The 25495-nt window shown below is 37.6% G+C and overlaps 1 protein-coding gene across 1 annotated transcript in view; it reads right to left on the minus strand.

The window, feature by feature from the left end:
• Nucleotides 1-16949, minus strand: part of PRKD3 (protein kinase D3) — a 99906-nt gene extending 82957 nt beyond the window's left edge. Inside the window, exons 1-2 of the mRNA XM_069108618.1 lie at nt 16769-16949; nt 6718-7629 (exon numbers count right to left, since the gene is read on the minus strand). Coding sequence (XP_068964719.1) covers nt 6718-7005 — 288 coding nt within the window. The 5' untranslated portion in view covers nt 7006-7629; nt 16769-16949. The remainder of the gene's footprint in view (nt 1-6717; nt 7630-16768) is intronic.
• Between the last annotated feature and the right edge of the window lie 8546 nt (nt 16950-25495).

Consider the following 25495-nt stretch of genomic DNA (forward strand, 5'->3'; position numbering starts at 1 on the left):
AGATAGATAGATAGATAGATAGATAGATAGATAGATAGATAGATAGACAGACAGACAGACAGACAGACAGACAGATATAGGACCTTTCTATCACTAATCTCTTGAGGGAATATAACCAGGAGTAGGATGGTAGGATCAAAGCATATGAAGCATTTAGGTACTTTTTCTACACAATTCTAAAATGTTTTTAACTTAGACCAACCCACAGCTCCACTAAAAGTGTACTGAGTACCTTCTTTTGTTGTTCAGTCATTTCAGTCGTATCTGACTTCATGATCCCTTTCGGGAATTTTCTTGGCAGAGATACTAGAATGGTTTATCATTTCCTTCTCCAGCTCATTTTACAGATGAAGAAACTGAGGTGTAAAGAGGGTTAAGTGACTTGCCAGGGTCACACACCTAGTTAATGTCTAAGGCAAGATTTGAACTCCAGGCCGAGCAGTCTATCCACTGGACCATCCACCATCCACCTACCCATACTATGTACCTATCTCACTACAAACCCCCCAGTTTTGACTAAGTCCACCTTTTATCATTTTTTGTCAATTTGGTAAGGTGAAACATCAAAACTGTTTTCATTTTCGTTTTAATTATTATTAGTGACTAGAGAATTTTTTATACAGTTGCGGTTTCTTTTGAAAATAGTTAACAGAGAAGGAGGGTGGTATAATGAAACAGAGCACCAGTGCTGAGTTAAGAAAAAACTAGGTTCAAACCCTGTCACAGATACCAGTTTGTGGCCCTGTTTTTTACTTTGTGGCCCTGTCATTTAATTTCTCTGAGCATAGCGTCCTCCTATGAAAATGGAGATGACAACTACCTCCCTCACAGTGCTGTGAGAATCAAATGAGATCATCTATATAAAGTCTTTTGCTAACCTTAAGCTCTATATAAGTGTGAGCTATTACATGCTTTCACTACTTACCTACTGGAGAAAGACTTTAAGTCTTTTATAATTGTGTCAGTTCCCTAAGACTGTTAGCAGAAATATTTTATGACAAGATTCCAGTCAGAAATTTTTAGTTATATAGGTTTTGTTTGTACTAAATTGTTAAATTTTACATAATGAAACTTGTCTATTTTCATTTTTGTGGTCTCCTCTATTTGCAGTTTGATCATTAATGTTTTCCCCCAGTCAGAAATATGAAAGGCATCTCTTTCCATTCTCCTCTTTTTATGTTACTTTTTAAACTCAGGTCACCTTCATTTGGAGATTAAGATGGTACATTACATAAGATGCTGGTCTAAACCTATTGTCTTAAAAAGAGCTTTCCATGTTCCCCATTAGTTCTTGTTAAATAGGGAATTCTTCCCTGTCATTGGTTTTCTTCAGATTACTAAACAATGAGCTACTATTTTTGATTACTTTCTAGTCTTTCTGATCTAATTTGTTCCACTGATTCACTTTTCCATTTTTTTAATAAGGATGAAATAAATTTTAAAAATCCTGCTTCATAATATGGTCTGAGACCTTATATTGAAATAGAATCTTCATTTCTACATTTTTTCACTATTTCTCTTAAGATTTTTTTTCTTCCACTAAAGTAGGGCACAGAAGCCCTAGGAGCAAAAGGCCCAGTGAAGACACTGCTGCTCTCGTTTTCTGCACCCTACATTTCCCTTCATACACTACAATTCAGACAGCTTAGTCTATTTGCTGTTCCTCATCCACAATGCTCCATTTCCTAGAAGGGTGCCTGTACCATGGCTGTTCCCATCAGTAGAATACAACTCTTTTCTCCGATTTTTTCGGCTCTGCTTCCTATCCATGCTTAATGGATACCTAGAGGAGTTCCCAAATCTTCCTACTGCAGTTCTACCCTGACACCTCCTCACCTTCCTCTCTCAGAATCTCTAGGTTTAAGGGCTACAATGATCTATATCTAGTTCCCCAAACTTGGTTTTCCATTTCCCCTGCCTGGGCCCTTACTTTACTTTTCCTCCATGGATGAGATGAGTTGGTAAACTATATCTGGCAAAAATAAAGAACAATCAACAATCCAGAGTGGAGGAAACATCAATCAGGTAATGTACTGCAGGGCCCTAACATCCCAGCTCTCTCCTCTCCGAGGCAACATTTACATTTCACAGTTTCATGTAAATAGCAGCTTGTACACTGTGTTACCCAACTGCAGGGTGAGGTCCTTTAGGGCAGGGGTCATTTCTGGCCTTTCTTTTTATGTTCCCCAGGTGTAGCACAAGGTCTGGAACAACGTATATGCTTAATAAGTACATGTCGACTGACTATCTGACTTCAAACTTTGGAGAAAAAGAAAGGACAGTAGCAAGTTGCTGACACTAGCAACTAGTTTTTATCTAAATAACTGTAATGATGAGCAGACACAAACTTCCCTTCATTGCTTAGGATAAGCATGTATTTAAAAAACAGTACCATTCCAATACATACAAGTCCATATATTTATGAATTTTGGGCAATAGCAAAAAATTAAGTATTATTTTAAACAAAGCTGATTTTTCAAAAGTGGTGTTGTTCAGTTGTGTCCAGCTCTTTGTGACCCCATCTGAGGTTTTCTTGACAAAGACACTGGTGTGGTTTGCCATTTCCTTCTCCAGATCATTTTACAAATGAGAAAACTGAGGTAAACTGGGTGAAGTGACTTGTCCAGGGTCACATAGCTAGTAAGTATCTGAGGCCGAATTTGAACTCAAGAAGAGTCTTCTGACTCCAGGCCTGGCACTCTATCCACTGTGCCACCAAGCTGCCCTTCAGTAGTATGACAGGGGGAAGTTAGGTGGCACAGTGGATAGAGCACCAGCACTGGAGTCAGGAGGACCTGAGTTCAAATTCAGCCTCAGACACTTGACACATTCACTAGCTGTGTGATCTTGGGCAAGTCACTTAACCCCAATTGCCTTGCCTTCCTCCCTCCAAAAAAAAGTATGACACAGTCACTACAAATCTTAAGCACTATTACTATAACTGTTTTTCTCTTCAAATGTTATAATATATATATATATATACTAAACTTTTTTTTTTAAAGATTCATCGTCAGGAAAACCCCACTAAGAGGGAGTTAATTAGGCTCAATGTCTTGAAATCTCCTTAAGGTCAGGGACCTTTACTATATTAGGTCTCAGAACAATGCCTTGCACAAAATAGGCACTTAAATATCTGCTGAACAAAACTGTATTACATGAGAAGGGATGAAAGTTTCACCCTGTGCAATGTTTAAAATAAGGCCCTTTCAAAATACTATAAGGACAGGGGCGGCTAGGTGGCACAGTGAGTAAAGCACCAGGCCTGGAGTCAGGAGGACCCTAGTTCAGTTCCGGCCTCAGACACTTAGTGCCCACACAAAAAAACCAGCTGTGTAACCTTGGGTAAGTTACTTAACCCCAACTGCCCTCCAAAAGCCAAAAAACAAAACAAAATACTGTAAGGATGATGTAGCGACAAGTCACAAAATGGATAATACAAATTAATACATCTTTCTCTCCTACAATCCAGGGTTTAATCCATGAGGCCAACATTTTTCAAAGTCTGTCTGGAAGCTTGGTTCTTTCTTGATTATAAACAAGTTATAGATCCATTAAAAAAAATCACCAAATCATGAAAAATTTGCCAAAGATATGGATTCAAATTCCTTTAATACTGTTTTAATATCAGGCTGTGATTTTTGAAGTTTTTTTAAAATTCATTAGATCAAAAAGTGGTCAAAACACAACTCAAGAGGTAACCAGAACAAGTGGCTTTCTCCTATTCCATATCAAATTCTTCAAACTACTACTCAACAAACTTTGCTCAAGGAAAATTGTGGATTGGAATTAAAGAAGAGGAAGATGAAACAAAATAATATGTCTGTGGGAATGGCATAAGAGCAGTAAAAGCAATGTTAAGAGAAATAGATTAAAGGAAGTCTTAAATACACAGAAAGGGAAAGAGACTAAAGATCAGTCCATTAATGAATAGAGAACATAAAAGTCAATGACAATAAAATTAAAATTACTAACATATTAATCTTAATGAATAAGAAAATGAAATCTGAAACCTCAAATTTCAAAACTGCTTAAGAAAAAGTCAAAGAACACTTCGACATCATATAAGCATATTTCTATACCACTACCACAAAGATTATAGAGAATGGGTAGAAATGAGAAACTCAAAGAAGTTTTAAAATATGCAATGATGTGGCAACTGGCATCAGAATTGAAGGGAATCCTAGCTAGAAGCTTTCTACTTCAACTCCCACAACATCCCTGATTTATTTGAAAATTTACACTGAATCACTATTCCTTTCCTAGAAGGCAATTCCATTTTCAGACAGCTGCAATCATTTAGAATTCAGTACAGCCTTGTGCTGTACTGAAATCTGCTTCCTTGTTAATTCTACTATTGGCAATGGTGCTGCCCTTTGGAGTCACAGAGTATAAAGTCTGATTCCATCTTCCATGTGACAGCACATGAAGACAGCATGTTCCCCACAAGTCTTTTCTTCCCTTGGTAAAATATCAGTAATTTTTTTCAACAAGTTCTCACATGACGTAATTTTGAGCACCCTCACCATGCTAGTCACCTAGCTCTAGACATATACCATAGTGCCAATGTGCCTGTCCACCTCCACTTAGCTGCAGTTTCCATGGCAAGTAATGCAAGCCTTGATTGGAGCTGTCCAGCTACAGTGAAATTAGAGGAAGCTTAAGAGCAGGGTACACAAACATGTACCTACCCACAGAAAACAGAATGTAGGGAACTCTGTGGAACTGATATCCTCATTATTACAACATGGAATGTAATGGTCTGATCCTAGACTATTTCTTCACTTGCCCCTTTTCAGACCCTCTTGATGATCCAGACAGAAAGCTCCTGTTTCTAAATCAAACTATACTTTTTGCCTCTGACCTCAATGGCTCAGTACCTCTCCACAATTCATTCAGACCATGACTCCTCCCTGAATGGAAATCTCTTAGTTTCTGTCTTCCCTACCCATTAAGAGAAATGGCAGCCTGTGTTTGGAAATACTCAGCTTATCCTATGCAAGTTTCTATTTCTGATCCCACCTCAGAATAAGGCCTAAAGTACAAAGGGCAAATATTCAGAAGTCTTTTCATTTATGCCCAGTTATAAAGAAATCATTTAGCCAGAAAGTTCCCTTTTATATTGTTTGATTGACTGTTTTAAAGTTAATCTTATTCAGCTACAAGGGTGGTTTGGTTTTTTGGTTATCATTTTTTGTATGACAAGCAGCTTTTAATCCAACCTTACACATAGTTTTCTCTCTTTTACTTCCAACATCAGTCATGCAAAATGATAAAGTTGGGTCTGACTTTACACCTTTTCATCTGGTCTATGAGGGTAACATTAATATGCAAGCAATTCCATAGTAAGATGACAAACCATGAGAAGTACAAGAAATTGCAAAACAAAATTAAAGGTGCAAAACAGACTTATACATCATTTTAGCCTGTTACCATACCATAGGATCTATTTCTTAAACAAGCCGTGGAAAGCTTGGAAATTTTTTGATAACATAATCTAGGTGGTAAAGGCATGGAAGAGTTCCATAATCTACAGATTACTCAGAGGGAAAAATCACAGATGATTTAAAGCAATCAAGGTATAGATCACCAGAATAATGACCAGAGAAGTAAAAGATTAATATTGCACAGCAAAAATATTCAGCTTTCAAAAATACAAAAGCTATAAAATCCATACCCCCAAAGTGTATTATTTCAGCTATTAAAATTTAAATTCAGGTTGATATCCCAAGATGAAAAATATTAGAGTTCTTACCAATGCATTGTTGGTGGAGTTGTGAACTGATCCAACCATTCTGAGGAGCAATTTGGAACTATGCCCAAAGGGGTATAAAAATGTGCATATCCTTTTGACCCAGCAATACCACTTCTAAGTCTGTATCCCAAAAAGAACATACAAATGGGAAAAGAACACCCATGTACAAAAATATTTATAGCGGCTCTTTTTGTGGTAACAAAGAATTGGAAACTGAGGGGATGCCCATCAACTGGGGAATGGCTGAACAAGTTGTGGTATATGAATGTAATGGAATACTACTGTGCTATAAGAAATGATGAGTAGGTGGACTTCAGAAAAATCTGAAAAGATTTATATGAACTGATGCTAAGTGAAATGAGCAGAAACAATAGAACACTGTACACAGTAACAGCCACATTGTGTGATGACTAACTCTGATAGACTTAGCTCTTTCCAGCAAAGCAACTAAGACAACTCCCAAAGGCTTATGATGGAAAATGCTATCCACATCAGAGGAAAATTATGGAGTCTGAATGCAGATCGAAGCATAGCTCTCTCTTTTTATTTTGTTTTTTCTTTCCCATGGTTTCTCCCTTTCATCCTAATTTTTCTACAACATGACTAATATGAAAATATGTTTATTAAGAATGTATATGTAGAGCCTTTATCAGATTATATGCCATCTGAGAAGGGGGGTGGGGAGGGAGGCAGAGAAAATTTAAAACTCAAAACTTATGAAGTAGATGCTGAAAACTAAAATTAAATAAATTAATTTACATAAAAAATATTAGAATTCTTTCAAAAATATTTACAATAATAACATTCATTTCTTTCTTATACTGAGACCTATCTACAATAATCACATTCATTTCTTTCTAGTTCTGAGACTTATCTGAGTACTAATTCCTTATTAGGTGTATTACTCACAAGTGAAAGAAACAAGTAGCAAAACAGTCAATAATATTTAAGATCTTGTGACATACCTTTTGATAAACTATCGAGCAGACTAGATCCTTTACAGCTGATAAGGACAATTCCTGCGCCTCAATGGTAACATTCTCCCTTGTAAGACCAATTTGCAACAGAAACGATATTGCATGTACTGAGCCCCTGGAATTGGTAAGCGATGGTGTGCTGAAGCTTCCATTGGACAGTCGGGCAGAGAGTCTTGTCTTGGGACTTGAACATGGAGAAGGAGTTGCAAGCACAGCAGAGAGAGATGCAGGTGAGAGAGACTTCTGTGCCGATGGAGGGGAGTTGTTTGCGGACATCTGCCTTTCTTTAAATCTTTTGAAATGGCTGTCAATTTCTTTCAAATGTTATATTGAGGCTCTTAAAAATTATATCAGTGAAAAAAAAATTCTTTCACTTTTTGACTTATTTAAAAGCTTTTTGCTTATTTTTCCACACATGCCAATGATTACAAGTTCTTCAGCTAGGAGCTTTATTAGTAACTAGTCCTTTCCCCCTAATTATCAACCCCTTTATCAAAAAGAGCTGTGTCTTTGGGAAAACACACTTGCCCTTATCACAGCAAAATCTAGTTTTCTTATTTACCATGCATTTTGTTTTCTTTTAAACCTGTTCTTGTCTCTCACTTTTAATTTCAGAAAATGCATATTGAATGTTTATAAACATATAAATGTTTAGTTGCTTTTTTTTTAAAGAAAGGTAACAGCCTCTTATTACTGTTGTTACTAATACTTTTTTTTAAAAAAATCAGTGTTTAAGATTAATCTATTTTAAAACTCCTTTAGTTCACAGACATGACTGGAAACTTTTAAATGATCTTCAAAAATGTCATTTTCATTTCTGCAAATATTTTCTGGTGAAAAGTAGAGCTTTGATCACAGGATTCATCCAGAAAAACTGAAGCATTTTGAAATGTAGTCTGCCTGATAGGAGGAAAAAAGAAAAGAAATTTTACCATTTTAGACTCAAATTGACATGAAATAAAAATGGAAGATACAAACATTTAATAGCTTGAATACAATGACTTTTTGCTTTTATAAATGTTTATGATGAGTCCATTATTTTATTAGCTGAGAACACCTAATGACTAATCGCTTTCCTATAACACTGACTAATTATCATTACAATTACCATAAAACAGTCCTCAAAAAAAAGGGCCAGCCAGATAGAGGTCACTTCAAGAAAATCAAAAAGGACCATCTACCAATGTGCCCTAAAATTCAAGAAACAAAAGCCTTTCATCCTATTAAAAAAATATTTGAGTTAAAGAGAAACAAAAACTGTATTATTCTGGAGCATACTTCCCAGTCATATGAAGGATATGGATAATGCTTTCTTAAGTTCTGAAAGTTTGCACAGAGATAAAAATATAAAAATTATTGGAGGACTACAACTATTTTGAAATTAGCTAGAAGTTCAATTCTGCTAAATTCTTAATTTGTCTTGATTACTATTTTATCTTAGAAGATCAGATAAGGAAGAAGGAAACTGTAATCACAGATTTAATGCTAATCAACAGGGAGGAACTGGTTGGTTATATGGAAGTGACAGGAATCTTGAGAGAAAATGGCATCATCTTAGAGTTTGTAGTAATGCTGCAACAGAATACTGGGCATATTTTATCATGTATCCTCCACTTTTGGATAGCAGATCATAAAAAATTCATTAATAAACTGGGAAGAATCTGAAGCAGAAGTCTAAAAAGGAAACATCTCAAGAGAGATTTGAGATTTTTCAAAATACTGTTTTTATTATAAATTATAAATGCTCCTAATAAGAAAAACAAGTAATTATAGAATCATAGATCCAAAGCTAGAAAAAGGACTTCAGACTTCAGACTCATCTAATCCAACCTTGTCATTTTACATTATGAGGAAACCGAGGTACCTGGAAATTATATGACTTGCCCAAGGTCATATAAGTGAATAATCTAAAAAAAAATTAGTAGTTACAGAGGGAACTCTTTGCTGAGCAAAAATTTTTAAAGGCCATGTATAAAAGATGCAAGTGGAACACATAACCATGGATAAATACAACTTGTACGAAGTGTCAAGGAAACCAGTAATGAGGTTTGCAAAAACACAAATACAGTAAAAGAGGTTTTAAAAGTTAAGTCTGAAAGAATGATGCTGCACATTTTTATAGAACTGCACAGTTTACAAAATACTTTCACATACATTTTACACATTTCATTTCATTCATGGAAACATACTATGCAGGAGGCCGGGCAATTATCACTGAGATCTCTCTGTCCAACCCCTTTATAAATGAGGGTGCGGAGGCTCAGCAAAGTTAAGGGAATTCTCTAAGTTCACAAAGTAAAAGCTAAAACTAGAATACAGATCATCTAATTTCTAGACTGGTGCTTTCTCACTGTTGCTTAGGAAAGATGGTGCCATGTGCCCTAAGCAAAAGGCAGATCAATTTCTATGTTTCCTCCTCTATCACCACCACCAATCCTCATCCTCATCTAATGCTACTCGATGACTGGCAGAAATCAAAACTACTCATTTTTTTTCTTTTGCTTCCATCTCCTCCATTAAAGAGAATAAAATTCAAACAGAAAGGTAGGCCAAAATTATCCAAGAACTAAAGTCTACAATGGCCAAAGAACTAACAAAAGAGCAGCTTCATCTAAATTGGTCTCTAGATCCAGACAAATCACACTGTTACAGGCTAAAGCCTGATGTTTAACCCTCAGGCTGCAGGTTCTTCACCCCTGGAAGGATCTTGCAGAGTGATGTCACTAATTTTTTGTGTAATCACTGAAAATGAAAGTACTACAGGTATACTAAGGATTGAAAAATTAAATTTTAAAGAGAATAAAAGCATGAATTTCAAAAACAATAAATCAGTAAACTTGACAATATTCTATAAAATTCTAGACCATAGGATTATGAAACAGAACAACAGAGATTATTTAGGAAAAAATACAATAATCCCTAGGAGACAACACAGATTCACTAATAACACTTTAAAACAAACTCATTTAATTCCTATATTTCAAATAAAATTGCTAGATTGGTAGATGGATGGAATTCTATACACATAGTATATCTGAATTTTCACAAAATATTTAGCAGTCATATTTTTGTGGATAAAATGGAAAACTGTTGGATTTTAGTAGTTATATTTGCAGTTAAACAGACAATAAAATCGTATTTGTGAAATATGAAAATGATACAAAGCTGGGAGGAATAAATAACATGATAAAGAATGTAATCAAGATTGGATATGGTCTTGATAGTCTAAAATATTGTCAAAAAACAATAAGATGAAATTTAATTGGGAAAAACATGAAGTACACTGCTGCACCTAGATTTTTCTTAATTACCTCTACAAATTTAAGATGGCAAAGAACCAATAGAGTTCATGTGAGAAACACTTATTGATTTTAGTTTACCATACAATTAACAGAAGGCAGACAATTCAGGATGTCCCAAAAGTCTTAGTGCAGTTTTAAGCTTTAACGTAAGCTTAGAATCTATTTTATGGGTGTCAAAATGGGGGGAGGGAATTAATACAATCCAAACCACAATAACAAAAATATAGTTCCAATATCAAAAAAAAATAACACAAGTTTCATTAAATTTTGTGTTTGTTGGACTGTATCTAGAATACTGTCCTTTAATCTAAACGTTACATAAGAGATAATTTTAAAAGTAGGAGGTCCAGAGGATGGCCGTCATAATGATGAAGGATCTAGAAACCATGTCATATGAGGAACAGTTGAAGAAACTGGGAATGAGTTGCATGAGGGACTATGACAGGGAGACACACAAAGTTATCTTCAAATATTTAATATTTAAGAAGCTGTCATACGAATGAGGGAGTAGGTTTCTTTGTATTGCTCCCGAGGATACATAGAACTAGGATCAATGAGGGAAAGTCATAGGAAAGCAAATTTTATCTCAGTATAAAGACCATTCTAATAATTATTTCTTTGAAAAATGAAATAAGCTGTCTTTTCAGAAAACAAGTTGTCTACCACAAGTGTTCAAGCAAAGGCTGGATATACGAACTTCACTATTAATTCTAAGATCTATCACTAGATTTAAAATGCAAATAGTCTTGGCTGGAAAAACACACTGAAGTAGAATTCAATTCAACAAATTGAAGTAGAAATTATCAACTTAAAATACTTTCCCTAGATAGGAATAACAATACTGAAGGATTGGATTAATGGATGCAAGTGGAAAAAAAGGGATCTAAAAAAGGACAGCAGAACAATAGATAAATTTACCTATTTATCACAACTTCACCATCTCTATTTGTACACTTTAATAAAATCTAGATACTTTTCTAAGGGGGAAAATGTTTCTGCCATGACTATGAAGAGATTTTTTGAAATGTCTGTGTATATGCATACATACATACACATATAAAATACAATAAACCACAAAACTGCTTTTTCTGAACTTGATAAAGGATAGAATTAAAATTTCCTTAAATATTAAGATTGCATATGCCTTAAGTAACTTTAAGTAGCAAAAAAAACCAAAAAACATGATGGTGGGGTGTAATAATATCACAAATATATCTATCATATTGTGGACACTATACTGTAAATCTTAAAAGAATAATGCTATTCATAAAGGCTACTTGATAGTTTATGTTTTCATATACAAGTAAAAGATATGCAAATTCTTAAATTAAATAATGCTGTATTTCTTATTTGTGGGGCCCTTTTCATTAAATTTCATTTCTATTTTCCCATTAGTGCTTAACAGCTAAATAACAGTAAAATTTCACGAACATTTAATAAGATGACTAAATTCAGTACCAAAATATACATTATTTCTATATTAAGCTACATTCAAACAATTCCAAACAATCAGGACACTTTTTATAGAAAACATTTTAATTAGCTGCTATAATACATTTCAACAGGCACACACACTTAGAAGAAACTAAGTGAGCTGTCACATTAGCTTCTACCCACTCATTCCATCTGTTTTCCTCTCCTTGCTTTGTTTATGTGATAAACTTAATTGGAACTCTAATTTGATGTGCAAAAGACAGTTTATATGTAGGGGTCAAAATAGTAGACTGGAATTCAGAAAACCTGAGTTCTACACTAACCATTCAGAATAGAGCCACATTCTCAAATATACAGACACATTGTGGAACATCTATGTATGCCTTTTTCCTTCAATATAAAACTAAGAAAATAGAACCTGTTCTCCATCAAACCAATTGATTAAATCAAGTGGAGAAAATCTATGTGTTTGGGTTTAACACCTAGAAAAGAAAGCCCATCATCAAGTTGGCAAGTACTTCTATTTGGTTCATTAAGAACTTCTCTGGTGCTGTTTCAAAACTATCTGTCACATAGTTCTTTCAAATAATCTTTCACAGGATATGAAGGAGAAATGAATGGTCTGTATCTGTTCAAAACCATTACAGAGGGAAAGCATACTTCTCTTTTTTTTATTTCAAGACTTTTGCTTTTCTTCCTCTGAATCTGTTACAGAGTTGTAAAATTTGTTAAAAGGAAGCTTGATATTTTAGCATAAAATTATTTGTACTGAAGAAAATGAGAAAAGATTTGTTTTTAATATTTAAAACATGAAGAATGGAGAAATGCTTACAATTATCCTCATTAGAAACTAACTTCATTTAAATTCAGCCTCATTTATGTTTAAGATGTGAATGAGCTAAAGGTTCTTTTGTTTTTTAACAGTCACATGTGTACTGATTAGAATATAACATGGCCTGTTTCAATGGTATTGATCATGTGGCCATTTCTATTTTCCTTAGATTGTAAACTTTCATGGCAAATATCTAACATCAATTCATAATCACTGCAGTGATTCAAAAGTGACCCAGGAAAAAACATTTTTGCTGGAGGTTTTTTTTTTCTTAACATTTTTTTTTACCAAGACAAAAATCAATTTTCAGGATTTTCTATTCACAAATTCATCCATGCAACAGTAGCCCTTTTCTTCTAAGAATTTAAGAGACACCAGGTTTCTACTAGCTGCAATAAATTTCTGCCTATTACCTAAGTACTTGATGTCCTCATCTTGCTGTATGTAGCCAAAGTCTTATGCTTTGCAGTGGAATGAATATCTGCTAACTCTCAGGCACAATAAAGAAAGTTAGAAAGCACACATTCCCCTCTCTATTCTAGACCATGGCCAATTTTCAGCTAATGGACCATAAATAGGTCAAATTCAAGTCTAGAAGCTCTTGAGGCAAGAATGATCCATACTCCCATGCTAGGCTTGATAATCTATCACCATTCTGCACCAATGCTTATTGAAAAGTATGACTCAGTAATATTCAAAGTAATTTCTCACACATTAATAGCAAAACTCAAAAAGAGGAAAGGGGTTTTTTTTCCCCAAAGCTGTTCTTGCAACTGACAGTGAAATTCAATGCTACTGTGTCCTAAATAAAATACCACATAAGCTTTATGACACAATTCTAAATAGATGTGTACATTAAGAAGATCAACTTGAATTAAGTAATTGGGAAGAATCTTAATATAATACAAATAGCTCTCCTATCTGAGCTATATATAACTTTTAATAGGATACAAAGACTACTAGAATTGAAAGCCACAAACTCCCATTCTACAATTCTAACATAATTTAACAATAAAAATGACCAAACTCTCAAATACTTTCCCAACACAGCAAGTTCTGCATCAGTTAACTTTCTTTAAAAATGGACAATAACTGAAAATTTTCCAAATAATTTTAGATTTTTGTCTTTAAAAATAAAGGCTATTTTTTTCCTAACCAAAGCAGAGAAACTTACTTAAATATACCTTCAGTTCTTCATATAAGTAACTGCTATTAATTTTACATGGAAAATACTTTGCATGATAACAAAATGTTTTATTTATGTCAATGGTTCCATCAAGACTAATCCACTGAACGGGAACCAATTTCTATTTTAAAAAGATCACCTGATGAAACTGAAAGTTTATGGTTTTTATACATTCAACTCACTGACATTTTTTATAATTAAGTTTTAAGAAGTAAACTGAAGAACATACTTGAATCTGAGCCATGTTGACATAAAATGTGAAATATTTAAAATTATAAGGAATATCAGGGAAATTAATTTGCTAGAGAGAATGAGTACAAGCTCTTCTCATCAGCCATGCCATTATTTATAAACTATCTTCTACTGTACTGAAAACTGTGATTAATGATACATTATAAATATTACTTTTGTTTTTGTTCCATCGTTTCTGACTCTGTAACCCCATTTGGGGTTTTCATGGCAAAGATATTGAAGTGGTTTACCATTTCCTTCTCCATCTCATTTAACAAATGAGGAAACTGAGGCAAACAAGGTTAAGCAACTTGCCCAGGGTCACACAGCTAATTAGACTCTGAGGTCCCATCTGAATTCAGGTCTTCCTGACTCCAGGCTGGGGGTTCTATCCACTCTGTCACCTAGCTGCCCAAATATTACTTTAACCAAAATTAATTTATCAAGAATCTTTTACCTGAATTCCCAATAACTGACTTCAGCTCAGATTTTATTGAAAACTCCACCAAAATAATGCTATCAAGAAACCTTTAAAAAGTAAAATTGGAGTAAACCCCTATAAAACATCCACTCTTAGAAGCCTCTAGAAGAAAAAAAACTCTCCCTATCTTCTGCAATAGGTTTTTAAAAGTAATCACAATATAAACAAAACTGTTAGCTCTCAATGTTCAGATATCAGCAAAGATTATGTATTAAATTACATTAACAATGATAATGACAGTCAATATATCAAGGAATAACTTAATAAGTACAGAATAAAAGCAGTTTAACAGCCCTTCTATAACTTAATGTCTTAAAAGAGTTGCCACTAAGTTCAGAAGTTGTATGACTTGACTTTTCCAACATTACTCAGCTATTAACCATCACAAGCAAGATTATGAAACTAGGTCTTCCTGACTCCAAGTATGGTATTCCATCCAGAATCCCTTTATAACACCAGTAACATTTTCTAACAAAATTCTATCAAACTTTTTATAAACTAAGTTTTTGGTATCTGCATAGCCTCTCCTTCTCTACAACCTAACCTAAACTCATAGTCAGTAGATCAAAGGTATAATTTATCCCTACACAATCAAAGATGACACTGATAAGTCTCATTTCCTGTGTGTATAGGTGTGGCTGAGTAGAGAGTTAAATACCTGTCATGCCATCTATCACCAGAAAGGTCTGCAGGTCACATTAAGTCAGTTAATTTGATTTATATCATGAGCTGCTGAATGCAAGGCCTAAATCTGGGTATTTCAATAAGGTAGCCCAAAGACACTTAAATAGTTATTATGCAGCCATTTACTTGTAATATGAAAATAAACAGTGGCACAGTTGGGAACTCTAATCTTTAAGAGGGGCCCTACACATACCAGCTCAAAACAACGTGTGTCAAGGCAGCAATCTGCAAAAAAGCCAAACAAAAAACCCATCTAAACAATTAGGAAATAGGGGCAGGGAGTGGGGGCAAGAGTAAGAGACACCTGTGATTTTCAAAACACCCACTGTCTCAGAGAACAATGATGGAGCCAAGATGCAGGAGACAGATTTCTGAACATGGCCAAAGTGGGAATTTGTATTGCTTGTCTGCACATATATTACAAAGGTGTTCTCTCTCCCTCTTTCTCTCATCCCTCTCACACCCCTATCCCTCTCTCTCCTCCTCCTCCTCTATACCCTCTTTCCTTCTCTTTCTCTTCTCTCTCCCCCCTCTTTTCTCTCTCCTTTCTGTCTCTTTCTCCCTTCTCTTTCTCCTGTCTCTCCCCCTCTTCTCTCTGTCTCTCTCTCCCCCTCTTCTCTTTCTCTCTCTTCCCTCTTCTCTCTCCCCCTCTTCTTTTTTCCCTTCTCTCTCTCTCCCTTCCTCGCTCTTCCCCCTCTTCTCTCTCCCTTCTCTTTCTCTTCTCTCTGCCTCTCTCCCTTCTCTTTCTCTCTCCTCCCTCTTCTCTGTCTCTCTCTCCCCCTCTTCTCTTTCTCTCTTTTCCCTCTTCTCTCCCCCCCTTCTTTTTCCCTTTTCTCTCTCTCCCTTCCTCTCTCTCCCCCCTCTTCTCTCTCCCTTCTGTCTCTCTCTCCCCCCTCTTCTCTTTCTCTCTCTTCCCTCTTCTCTCTCTCCCCATCTTCTTTTTCCCTTCTCTCTTTTTCCCTTCTCTCTCTCCCTTCCTCGCTCTCCCCCCTCTTCTCTTTCTCTCTTCCCTCTTCTCTCTCTCCCCCCTCTTCTTTTTCCCTTCTCTCTTTTTCCCTTCTCTCTCTCTCTCTCCCTTCCTCGCTCTCCCCCCTCTTCTCTGTCTCTCTCTTCCCTCTTCTCTCTCTCCCCATCTTCTTTTTCCCTTCTCTCTTTTTCCCTTCTCTCTCTCTCTCCCTTCCTCGCTCTCCCCCCTCTTCTCTGTCTCTCTCTTCCCTCTTCTCTCTCTCCCCCCTCTTCTCTCGGTCCCTCTCTCCCTCTTCTCTAGGTCTCTCTCTACCCCCCCCCACCCCTCCCTTCCCGCCAACTCGAAGGAGAGAAAAGATTCTTGTTAATTGAGAAAAGACACATCTTTTAACAGCTCGGTGCACACCACTTGGGAGCTAACGGTGCCACAATAGCGGGCAGAAGTCCGGTAACTTTCCCAAATTTCTGCACGACGGGCAGCGCGGATCCGGCACTACATAGAACAGAGCTCCCCTCCCCCCGCCGGCCTGGGGCACCCTAACGAGTGACCCCGGAGGACACCTGGCCAGCGCCGGAGCCCCGGGAGGGCGGGGCGGGGCGGACCGAATCCAAGTGCGAGGCTGACGGGCCCGTGCGGGCGCCACGCGCGCCGGGACCGAGACCGGACTGAGACCGCGGCAGCCACAAATTAAGCGAGTGCGAAAAGTTCCGTGGCCCCGTCCCCGACGCACGGCCCCCGGCCCGGCCCGCGCGGATCTCCCTCGTCCCGCGCCCGGCTCCCCGCCCGCCGCCCGGCCGGGGTCCCGCGCGCCCCCCGCCCGCCCCCGGGCCGGGAGAACAAAGCGGCGGCCCCGCGCTCGCGGCCGCCCCAACTTTTTTCCATGCCCGGGGCCGCGCTCCCGGCGCCGACGGCAGCTACTTACTTTGCCAAGGCGGGTTGGGTCCCAGCGTGTGGAGCTCCGCCGCCGCCGCCACCTCAGTCCTGGCCCCAGCAGCCCGCGCCGCCTCACGCGCATCGCCTCATCCCGCCTGCCGCTAGCGCCCCTTCCTCTCCTCCCCTCCTCCCCTCCTCCCCGGCTCCCCTCCCCGTCCGGTCCTACCGCCGGAGGGCGGGGGCGGGGGCGGGGGGGCGCGAGGGGATGCGCGGGGGCGGGGGGGAAGCTGGGCGCGGGGGCTGCTGGGAACTGTAGTTCCTCCCTCCGAGCCCCCCTTCGGAGGGGCGGGGAGGGGGCCGCCCCCACTGAGAGAACCGCTTATCGGTTTGCTTGGAGCCCCGGGTGGACGGAGGGGAGGCTCCTATGGCCGCCCCGACGAAAGAGAGAAATGAAGGGATACCGAGGGGGGAGTCGCAAGGCCCTTTCTGTAGGTGGAACCGACTGGCATCCCGAGCGCCCGCCTGCTTGGTTACGGGGTTCAGTGCCACGCTCTGCTTCCCTGGCTGCGGTCAGAGGGGATGGCGCGGTGGGTGGGACAAGGTGGCAGCCTTGGAATTGGGGGCTGGGGGATGAGCCAAAAGCTCCCCAGAAAACTCTCCGAGAGCAGTCCCGGTCCCCCTGGCCTCCCTAGGGTGGGCCATGCCATCCCTCCTCCCTGACACAAGCACACTTTGTACAGCAGCCCTGCGTGCCAAGAGGAGGTGGCACAGCAAGCTGATCAGCGTGGTCCGGGCACCCGGTGTGCCTACTCATCTGTTAACTTATTTGGCAGGTAGGGCACCACCAAGAAAGCATGCAAAGGTGTGGATAAGGATCTTCTGGCTAGTATATACTTGTTTTAAAAATCGCAACTATCCTGCATGCAACTGGTGTCTTGGGAGATGACAGGTTTTGTCTCTGGAAGTGGTGTATTTTCCAATTACAATTTTAAAATATGACATTTATTTGGCAAGAATATAAACTATATGAAAACAATCCGATTGTCTTCAGTCGACAATGTATCCCTCCCAGAAGATGCTCTTGAGATGTTGGAAAGACCCGTCTAGAATGTCCTTTGGTACAAAACGAAAGGAGGTAACTTGGGGGAAAGAACGGGAGCGTGGAGAAAGCAAACAAGTTAACTGCCCATACACGCACCCTTTTTTACCCCCCAGGCATCATTGATGACTCTCATCTTTGAGAATGGGGGATTTTTAAACTGTTTAGCTCATTATTCAAGTTGAGGCAAGTAAAAACAAATAATTCTGACTGAATCCTAATCCCTTCATTGAAGAGACATATAAAAGTTTCTCTTACCCAAGTTTGTGTTTCTGTCTTGCAGTTGCCTAACACAGCTCTGAGCCCAACCCCAAATGGCATCTCTCAACAAGATTCCCAGGACCTCATTGGAACAGTCTGCAGCCAGTCATAAAAGACCAACTGACTTCCAGTTTCTCTTGCAATCTTTAAAGGGACAGAAGTAACTTTTCCTGGAAATCACTTTTCTGGAAGATGGACTAGCCAAAATGATGCACAGAAAAGACCTTCACGTATGAAGAGGCGTTTCCTCTTTTCAGACACCTCCTTTGGACAAGGATCTCAAGTTTAAATACCAAGACTTAAGTTAATATTTATAGATCCCCTTCCTAACTCCTTTTCTTCATCCAGTCTTCTCTACTCAGTTTAAGATGAACACTTTAATAATTAGCTTTTAAACAAAGGTTTTTTAATGCATATGAAATTCAGTTTCTTCAGGACCTTCCATTTTAATACTGGATGATATTCAGTCAAGGAATAGATGAAAATCATAAAAACACCTGTCACCATAAGAGTATATTAGAGGGAAATAGGTGGTCTTCTCAGTATCTTCTATGAACTGTGACTTTTCTTAATGTTATCTCTCCTAATTGTACTAATGTAAATCCAAGAGCTTATCATCTTCCTCTTCTGTTGCTGCAATCCCTTCACGCCAATGCCTACTCACACATTCTTAACACCACCCACTCACCACTGCTCGCCTACTAGGGTTCCAGAATGACACACACACAGTGGGTTACTGAATGACACAACACCTAATAACCATATTCATGTATTACATAATAGCCCTGTATACATACAGAAGAACGCTGGCTACTTTATTGCAGGTGAGAGAGAGCTATAAAATTCAGTCCCTTCAGTGTAAATAGTCTAATAACTAATCTGATAACATTGCTAGAAAACTTCATACAGAATCTGCAGATTTCTGAAAAACTAGCATTGTCATATGCCCTCATCCATTACCTGAGATAGAGTTGGACTATTCAGAAATCATTTGGGTGCCCACACAGTGGGTGTGGGAGACACAACTGATTGTTATGGAAAGGATTATTGGGGAAGGAAGTTACCTCTTGCCAGATGAGACAGTATGGGTCAGCAAATTGCCATCTTCTTTATCCTCATTATATTTCTCCAATGCACCCCTTTTTCATCTTGTTGTTATTACCCAGTCCAGACTCTCCTTACCTCACATCTACTACAATAGCTTTCTAGCTGATTTCCTAGACTCATCTTTTCCAACTCATCCAGCAAACATCTGCCAGACTAATCTTCAGAGAACTATTTTATCAAATCATTTTCCAATTAATGAATGCATAACTGCTGTCTGTTGCCTAGCATACTAAATCCAAACTCAAGGACCACTTGCAACGTTAATCACCCCCCATTCAAATAATGGATTCCCTTCAAGGACCACCTCAAGTTCCACCCTCTCCAAGAAGTTCCCCAACTATCCCAATCTATGCAATTCTCCCTTCACTCAGTTCAGCAGGTTTTATTTTAGCTTATACTTCTCAACTAAAACATCCATACATATCAACTGAGATTTCTTATATGCCACTTTTTGTGTGTAAATCAATGTTAGTAATATCCTGTAGCACAATTTAGTAAGTAATTGAAAACAGTTTTGGACCTAAATTATTTTTCTCTTGTTTCCTGTGTATCCATTTTTTCTGCCCAGCAAGATTGTTTGAGAACTGAGACCATATATTTTAAAATTTCTTTGGTTTTCCTCATAACAGCCTAGCATAGTATTGTAAGCATAACATGGGTAAATACTTGTATGTTGTTTTTCAAGGTGAGGTACCCCAGTTTAATGGAAAAATCACAGGATTTGAAATTTTAAAAAAACTTGATTGCAAATTTCAATTTTTGCTATCTATTACAGCTCAAAAGATCTTAACCTCCCTAAGCCTCATCTTATATCTGAACAGTGTAGTTTAAGGGCACATAGAATAACTATTTTTTTAAAGAAAAGGAAGAAACTCATACTTATTTGCTATTTTGACTGCAGACCTCAGAAGATTCTTTGGGAAGGTAAAGAAGATAATCCCCAAATGTACTTACAGAGTCAAAAGTAGAATTAAATTAAGCTTGCGTGGGTTATTGTAGAACCTTTTTTTTTTTTAATCCTGGCCTTTTTTTATGTTTATTTTAAATGGATGTTAATCTAAAATCATGTTGTGAAATATTCTGGACCCAAATTAAGATTTGATATGAAGACATCCAACTATTAAAAACAAAGAGGGAGCCACAGAACTGAATAGGAGACTAAATTTAAAACTTAATAAAATTGTTAATCATAAATGAATTTTAATAAGTCACTGGAAATACAGCACACTTGACCAATGAACCATGCCTAAAGAAGAAACTGAGTTGAAGGTCTCCTACCTGCTCACATTCAGGATCAGGGTCCTTAATCCAGATCTTCAGTTTCACTGCTGGCCTGTGGCAGCAAAGGGGCGAAGTTGCTGGTTGCTCCTTCAAAAGCCAGTGTCAGAAAGAGTAACAAAAGGTTTAAGTCCAAGAGGTCCTAGGCCAGAAGGTCTTTTTAAGTCTTCAAAAGGAAGTGCCTCCAGACTTTCTCGAGAGGGCCCTCGAGTGACCAGAAGGTGTCACTGCAACATTGTCTGTGTTACCATCTTGATGTACTGCCCTAGACTACAGCAAAGAGGGAACCAGTTATTTTTCTTTGTAACCAGTTCAGAACTACTAGTGGTTTGTGGCTCTGTGATTTTAAACTGCTTTGAATCCTGATCATTTTTAATCTAAATTCCCAGAATTTACCATTTCTGTGGTAAGGACAATGACTTTGGCTCCCTGGGTTGTTTTTTTTTTAATTATTTCCTAAATATCCATAATGGTCCAAGGCTTACTGAAGGGTCTTTTGTGGCAACTCCAAATAAGTCTAATCTGACCTTCTTCCTCAAGTGCTAATAAAATATCTGCAGCCATGCTACTGATAGCTTGCCCTATCTCTTGGCAATATGTTTCCATCCATCAATCCAACAAAGATTATTTATCAAGGGCTGTGTGTCCTTTAGATGTTCAGCTCCTCTCCCCTAATTCTAGAAATGCTACTAATTCTTCTTATCTCTGCTCATTACAGGTTATTTTATGCCACTCCTTTCCCCTAGAAACTTAAGCATTCTCTCTTTTTTTTTTTTTTTGGTAGGACTTTTATCACTCACTGAATTTCCCTCCCTATCATTACTGTGTTTCTTCCAATACCAATAATTAACAGTATGGCTTTAAATTTCATTCTTCAACTTTGCTTCTAGACATCCATTTCTGGTCTTCGTCTCTCTTGATCCAACCCCCTCTCTCCTTTTTCCTACTTCAGTATCCACATAATGAAGAAACAAAGTATCCAAGGTTACACTATTCTAATTACTGAAGCACTTTTCAATAATTTTGCCATCAAAATGAATAAGTTTACATTTTCATTTGGATCAAACATTAGTTACAAATGTCTATGTTTTTTTTTTATTTTAATTGTTATACTAGAAAGGATTTCTTTTTGGAGGGTCACACATATGTATAAGGTACTATGTGCTAGGTCACTAATTCATTTTATTTATCTTTCTTCAAACATCTAAATTCAAACTTGTCTTTTATTGTAATAGGTATGTGACATACTAAACATTAATTTTAACATAACCAGGTTTGAGCAGCAACAGAAGGGCATTAGTATTTTCACAATCATCTGCTGAGTAATTAAGCTTCTTTGTAAGGAAGTTTAGCTGTATATTGTCTTGTAGGATTGGTGGAATCATAATGGCTTTTTCATAAATTGAAATTGCAGATGGATTCTTTCATTTATTTATAACAGTTGACAAAGTCTGAGCATCAGTAACTAACAGTAGCGGTGAAAGAATTTGTATGAATATATTCTGTGCTTTCCTAGCATTACCAAAGCACCCAAAATACCACATTGATGTTTTCAGATTTATAAATAAAAAGACATAAATGCAGCTTACAAATAAGCCTCTATGTGTGCATGTGTAATGCAGAGTTTAGGTTATATTATTAGCTATATCTTTCAAATGAATATACACTTATTATTTTAAATAAATTTAGTTTTACATGACCTTATATTCTGACCTTTTCACTACCCCACCCCATTGAACAACAACAAAAAATACTACCATTTTTAAAAAGTTCATTATGAACATGTATAGTCTAGCAAAACAAATTCCCACATTGGCCATGTCCAAAAATATGTGTCTCTATGTATTTCAAGTGAATTGTCTCTTTGGTAGACTGCAGGTGCCAATTTTCATCTTTATTCTTCTGGACTTGGGTTTATCATTGCATTAATCTCAGTTCTAAAGTCTTTCAAAGTTCTTTTTCTCTATAATGTCATCTTACATATTTCTCCTAATTCTGCTCACTTGCCTCTGCATCACTTCAGAGAGGTCTTCCCAATTTCTTTTGAAGCTCTCCATTTCGTCATTTCTTAAGGCATAACAATATCACATTACTTCTTTCATATACCATAATTTGTTTAGTCACTTTAGTTTCTGATGTTTGACTGCTACAAAAAGGGCTGCTATAAATACATATATTGTGTGTATATATACACATATACATACTACAAACACACACAGAGTTATAAACCTAAGTCCTTTTCTTTCTCTTTGATCTCTTTGGAATATAGGCCAAACAGTGGTATAGCTGGATCAAAGGGTGTAAATTGTTTAGTAACTTTTTGGGCATTGTTCCAAATTGCTTTTCAGAATGGCTACACCAATTCCCAGCTCTATCAACAATGCACAATTGTGCCTGTTATCACCTCCAACATTTGTCATTTTCTGCTTTTGTCATGCTTGCCAGTCTGATAGGCATAAAGGGGAACCTCAAAGTTGTATTTCTCTAGTTATTAATGACTTGGAGCATTTTTTTCATATTGTTGTTAATAGTTTAGATTACCTCCTTTGAAAACTGCTTATCCATCTCCTTTGTCAACTTACCTATTTAGGGTAAAACTCTTAGTTATAAATTCTAATCAGTTCCATATGTATCTTTATTTACATATTATGCATACATATATATGTATATATCTCTTTATCAGAGAAATTTATTGCAAAGATTTTTCCCGTTTACCTGTTGCCCCTCTAATTTTTTTTTTGGCTTTTTTTTTGGAGGGCAATTGGGGTTAAGTGACTTGCCCAAGGTCACATGGCTAGGTGTGTGTGTGTGTGTGTGTGTGTGTGTGTGTGTGTGTGTGTGTTAAGTGTCTGAGGCCGGATTTGAACTCAGGTCCTACTGACTCCATGGCCAGTGCTCAATTCACTGCACCACCTAGCCACCCCCTGCCCCTCTAATTTTAACTATATTAGATTAGTTTCTATAAAACCTTCTAAATTGTATATAACTTTATATAATAAAATTGTACGTGTTATCCTCTTTCTTTCGTTTATGATATAATGAACTCTTTCCCTATCCGTATACTCGAAAGGTAATTTGTTTCTATCTAGATCTTGTATCTATTTGGAGCTTACCTTGCATGGTGTAAGGGACTGGTCTAAATTTAGTTTCTGTCAGACTACTGTCTATAGTTTTCCAAGAGGTTTTTGTCAGACAGTGAATGTTTCTCCAGTTTTAGGGACAGGCCTGACACCAGTATCCTGTTCGTTCAGATATGAGTTGGGGATGAAATGAGACACTTGTAAATTATTGAACAGTTAACCAAAGGAGGTTTACTTACAGCTAAATGGTACAGTGGATAAAGTGTTATGCCTAGAGTCAGGAGGACCTGAGTTCAAATCTAGCCTCACATACTTACTAGCTGTGTGACCCTGCGCAAGTCACTTAAACTCTGCCTTAGTTTCCTCATCTGTAAAATGGGGATAATAATAGCATCTACCTCAAAGGCACTTAGCTCAGTGCCTTGAACATGGTACATTAGTTATTATTATTAATATTACAAACCTCCCAGAATTTTTGTGAGAATCAGATGAGATAACATATATAAAACATTTTGCAAACCTTAAAGACCCTATCTTTTTTTAAATTAAAATTTATGTTTATTTGTAGTTTACATTATTCATTTCCACAAGATTTTAAGTTACAAATTTTCTTCCCGTCTTTCCCATACCCACAACCCCCAAACAATGATCCCACTGTATACCCCCTCCCCAATCTGCTCTCTCCTATATCCTCCCCCATTCCCCTTCCTACTTTCCAGTAGAGCAAGATGGATCTCCATACATCAGGGCCTGTATATCTTATTTCCCAGTTGCATGTGAAAAATAGCAATAATAATAATAATAATTTTTTAAACATTTGATTTTAAAACTTTGAATTCCAAATTCTTTCCCTTCCTCCCTCGTCACCCACCCTTACTGGGAAGATAAGCAATTCAATATAGGTTGTACATGTGTAGCTATGCAAAACATTTCCATAGTGGACATATTGTGAAAGACAGACTATATTTCCTTCCATCCTATCCCGACCCCCACTTGTTCTATTCTCTACTTTGACCCAGTTCCTTTCCAAAAGTGTGTGCTTCTAACTTCCCTCCCCCCTCAAACTGCCCTCCCCTCCATTATCCCCCCTCTCATTCCCTTGCCCTCTACTCTCCTGTAGGATGAGATAAAGACCCTATCTTTAAAAGAAAAAAAACCTCCCTTGCAACAACCATCCTCTCTTAGTAGTCCTCTATCCTTCCTTGTCATGCCTAGTTATTAAATGTTGAATACTAGTTAGTATTATTATATGGGTAGTTACTAAATGCTACTTATTATTATGTGGGTATTTCTTCCTCCTATTCTGGTCACTTTTAATTTATTCTGCGCTCCATGACTCACTGTCTGAGAACTTATATATCGTTAGCATGTTGTACCTGCTTATTTTCACATATTTTGCCACCTTAAGTGTAAGGGTAGTGTATTGAATATTGAGTGCTAGATTTGAAGTCCTGAGGATCTCATTCTCTAGCCTACCACTGATACTCACCTGTCGTGTGGCCCTGGGCAAGATCCCTAACTTTGGCGTACCTAAGGACCCTCCCTAGAGTAATCTATTAAGGTACAGACCTCTACAATCTATCCTGAAGCTGCCTGCTGAAGAGAACACAGATCCTTCTAATAATTTCATATTCCTGGTGTTCCCCAATTTCACATCATCTTACATAGAAATCCATATCTCATTCTGAAATGTCTTTATACTTTTTAATCAAATCTTCACTATCCTCAAAGGTGCAAATCAAGCCCTACTTTATGAAACCTTTCATGATCACCCAGTATATGGTGATATCTTCTTCCTTCAAATGGAAAAGTATTTATAGGCTGGACCATTCATTTGCATTTATCATCCATCTTATTTTGCTCTCTCTTTATGCTTACCTTGTGTCCTAGATTGTAATTTCCTTGAGATATAGGATTATGCATTATATTTCTTTTTAATCTTAACAATAAC

This window comes from Petaurus breviceps, unplaced genomic scaffold, assembly GCF_028583685.1.
Source record: "Petaurus breviceps papuanus isolate PSGF00001 unplaced genomic scaffold, PetGlider_PUasm1.0 90407, whole genome shotgun sequence".
Lineage (NCBI taxonomy): Eukaryota > Metazoa > Chordata > Mammalia > Diprotodontia > Petauridae > Petaurus > Petaurus breviceps.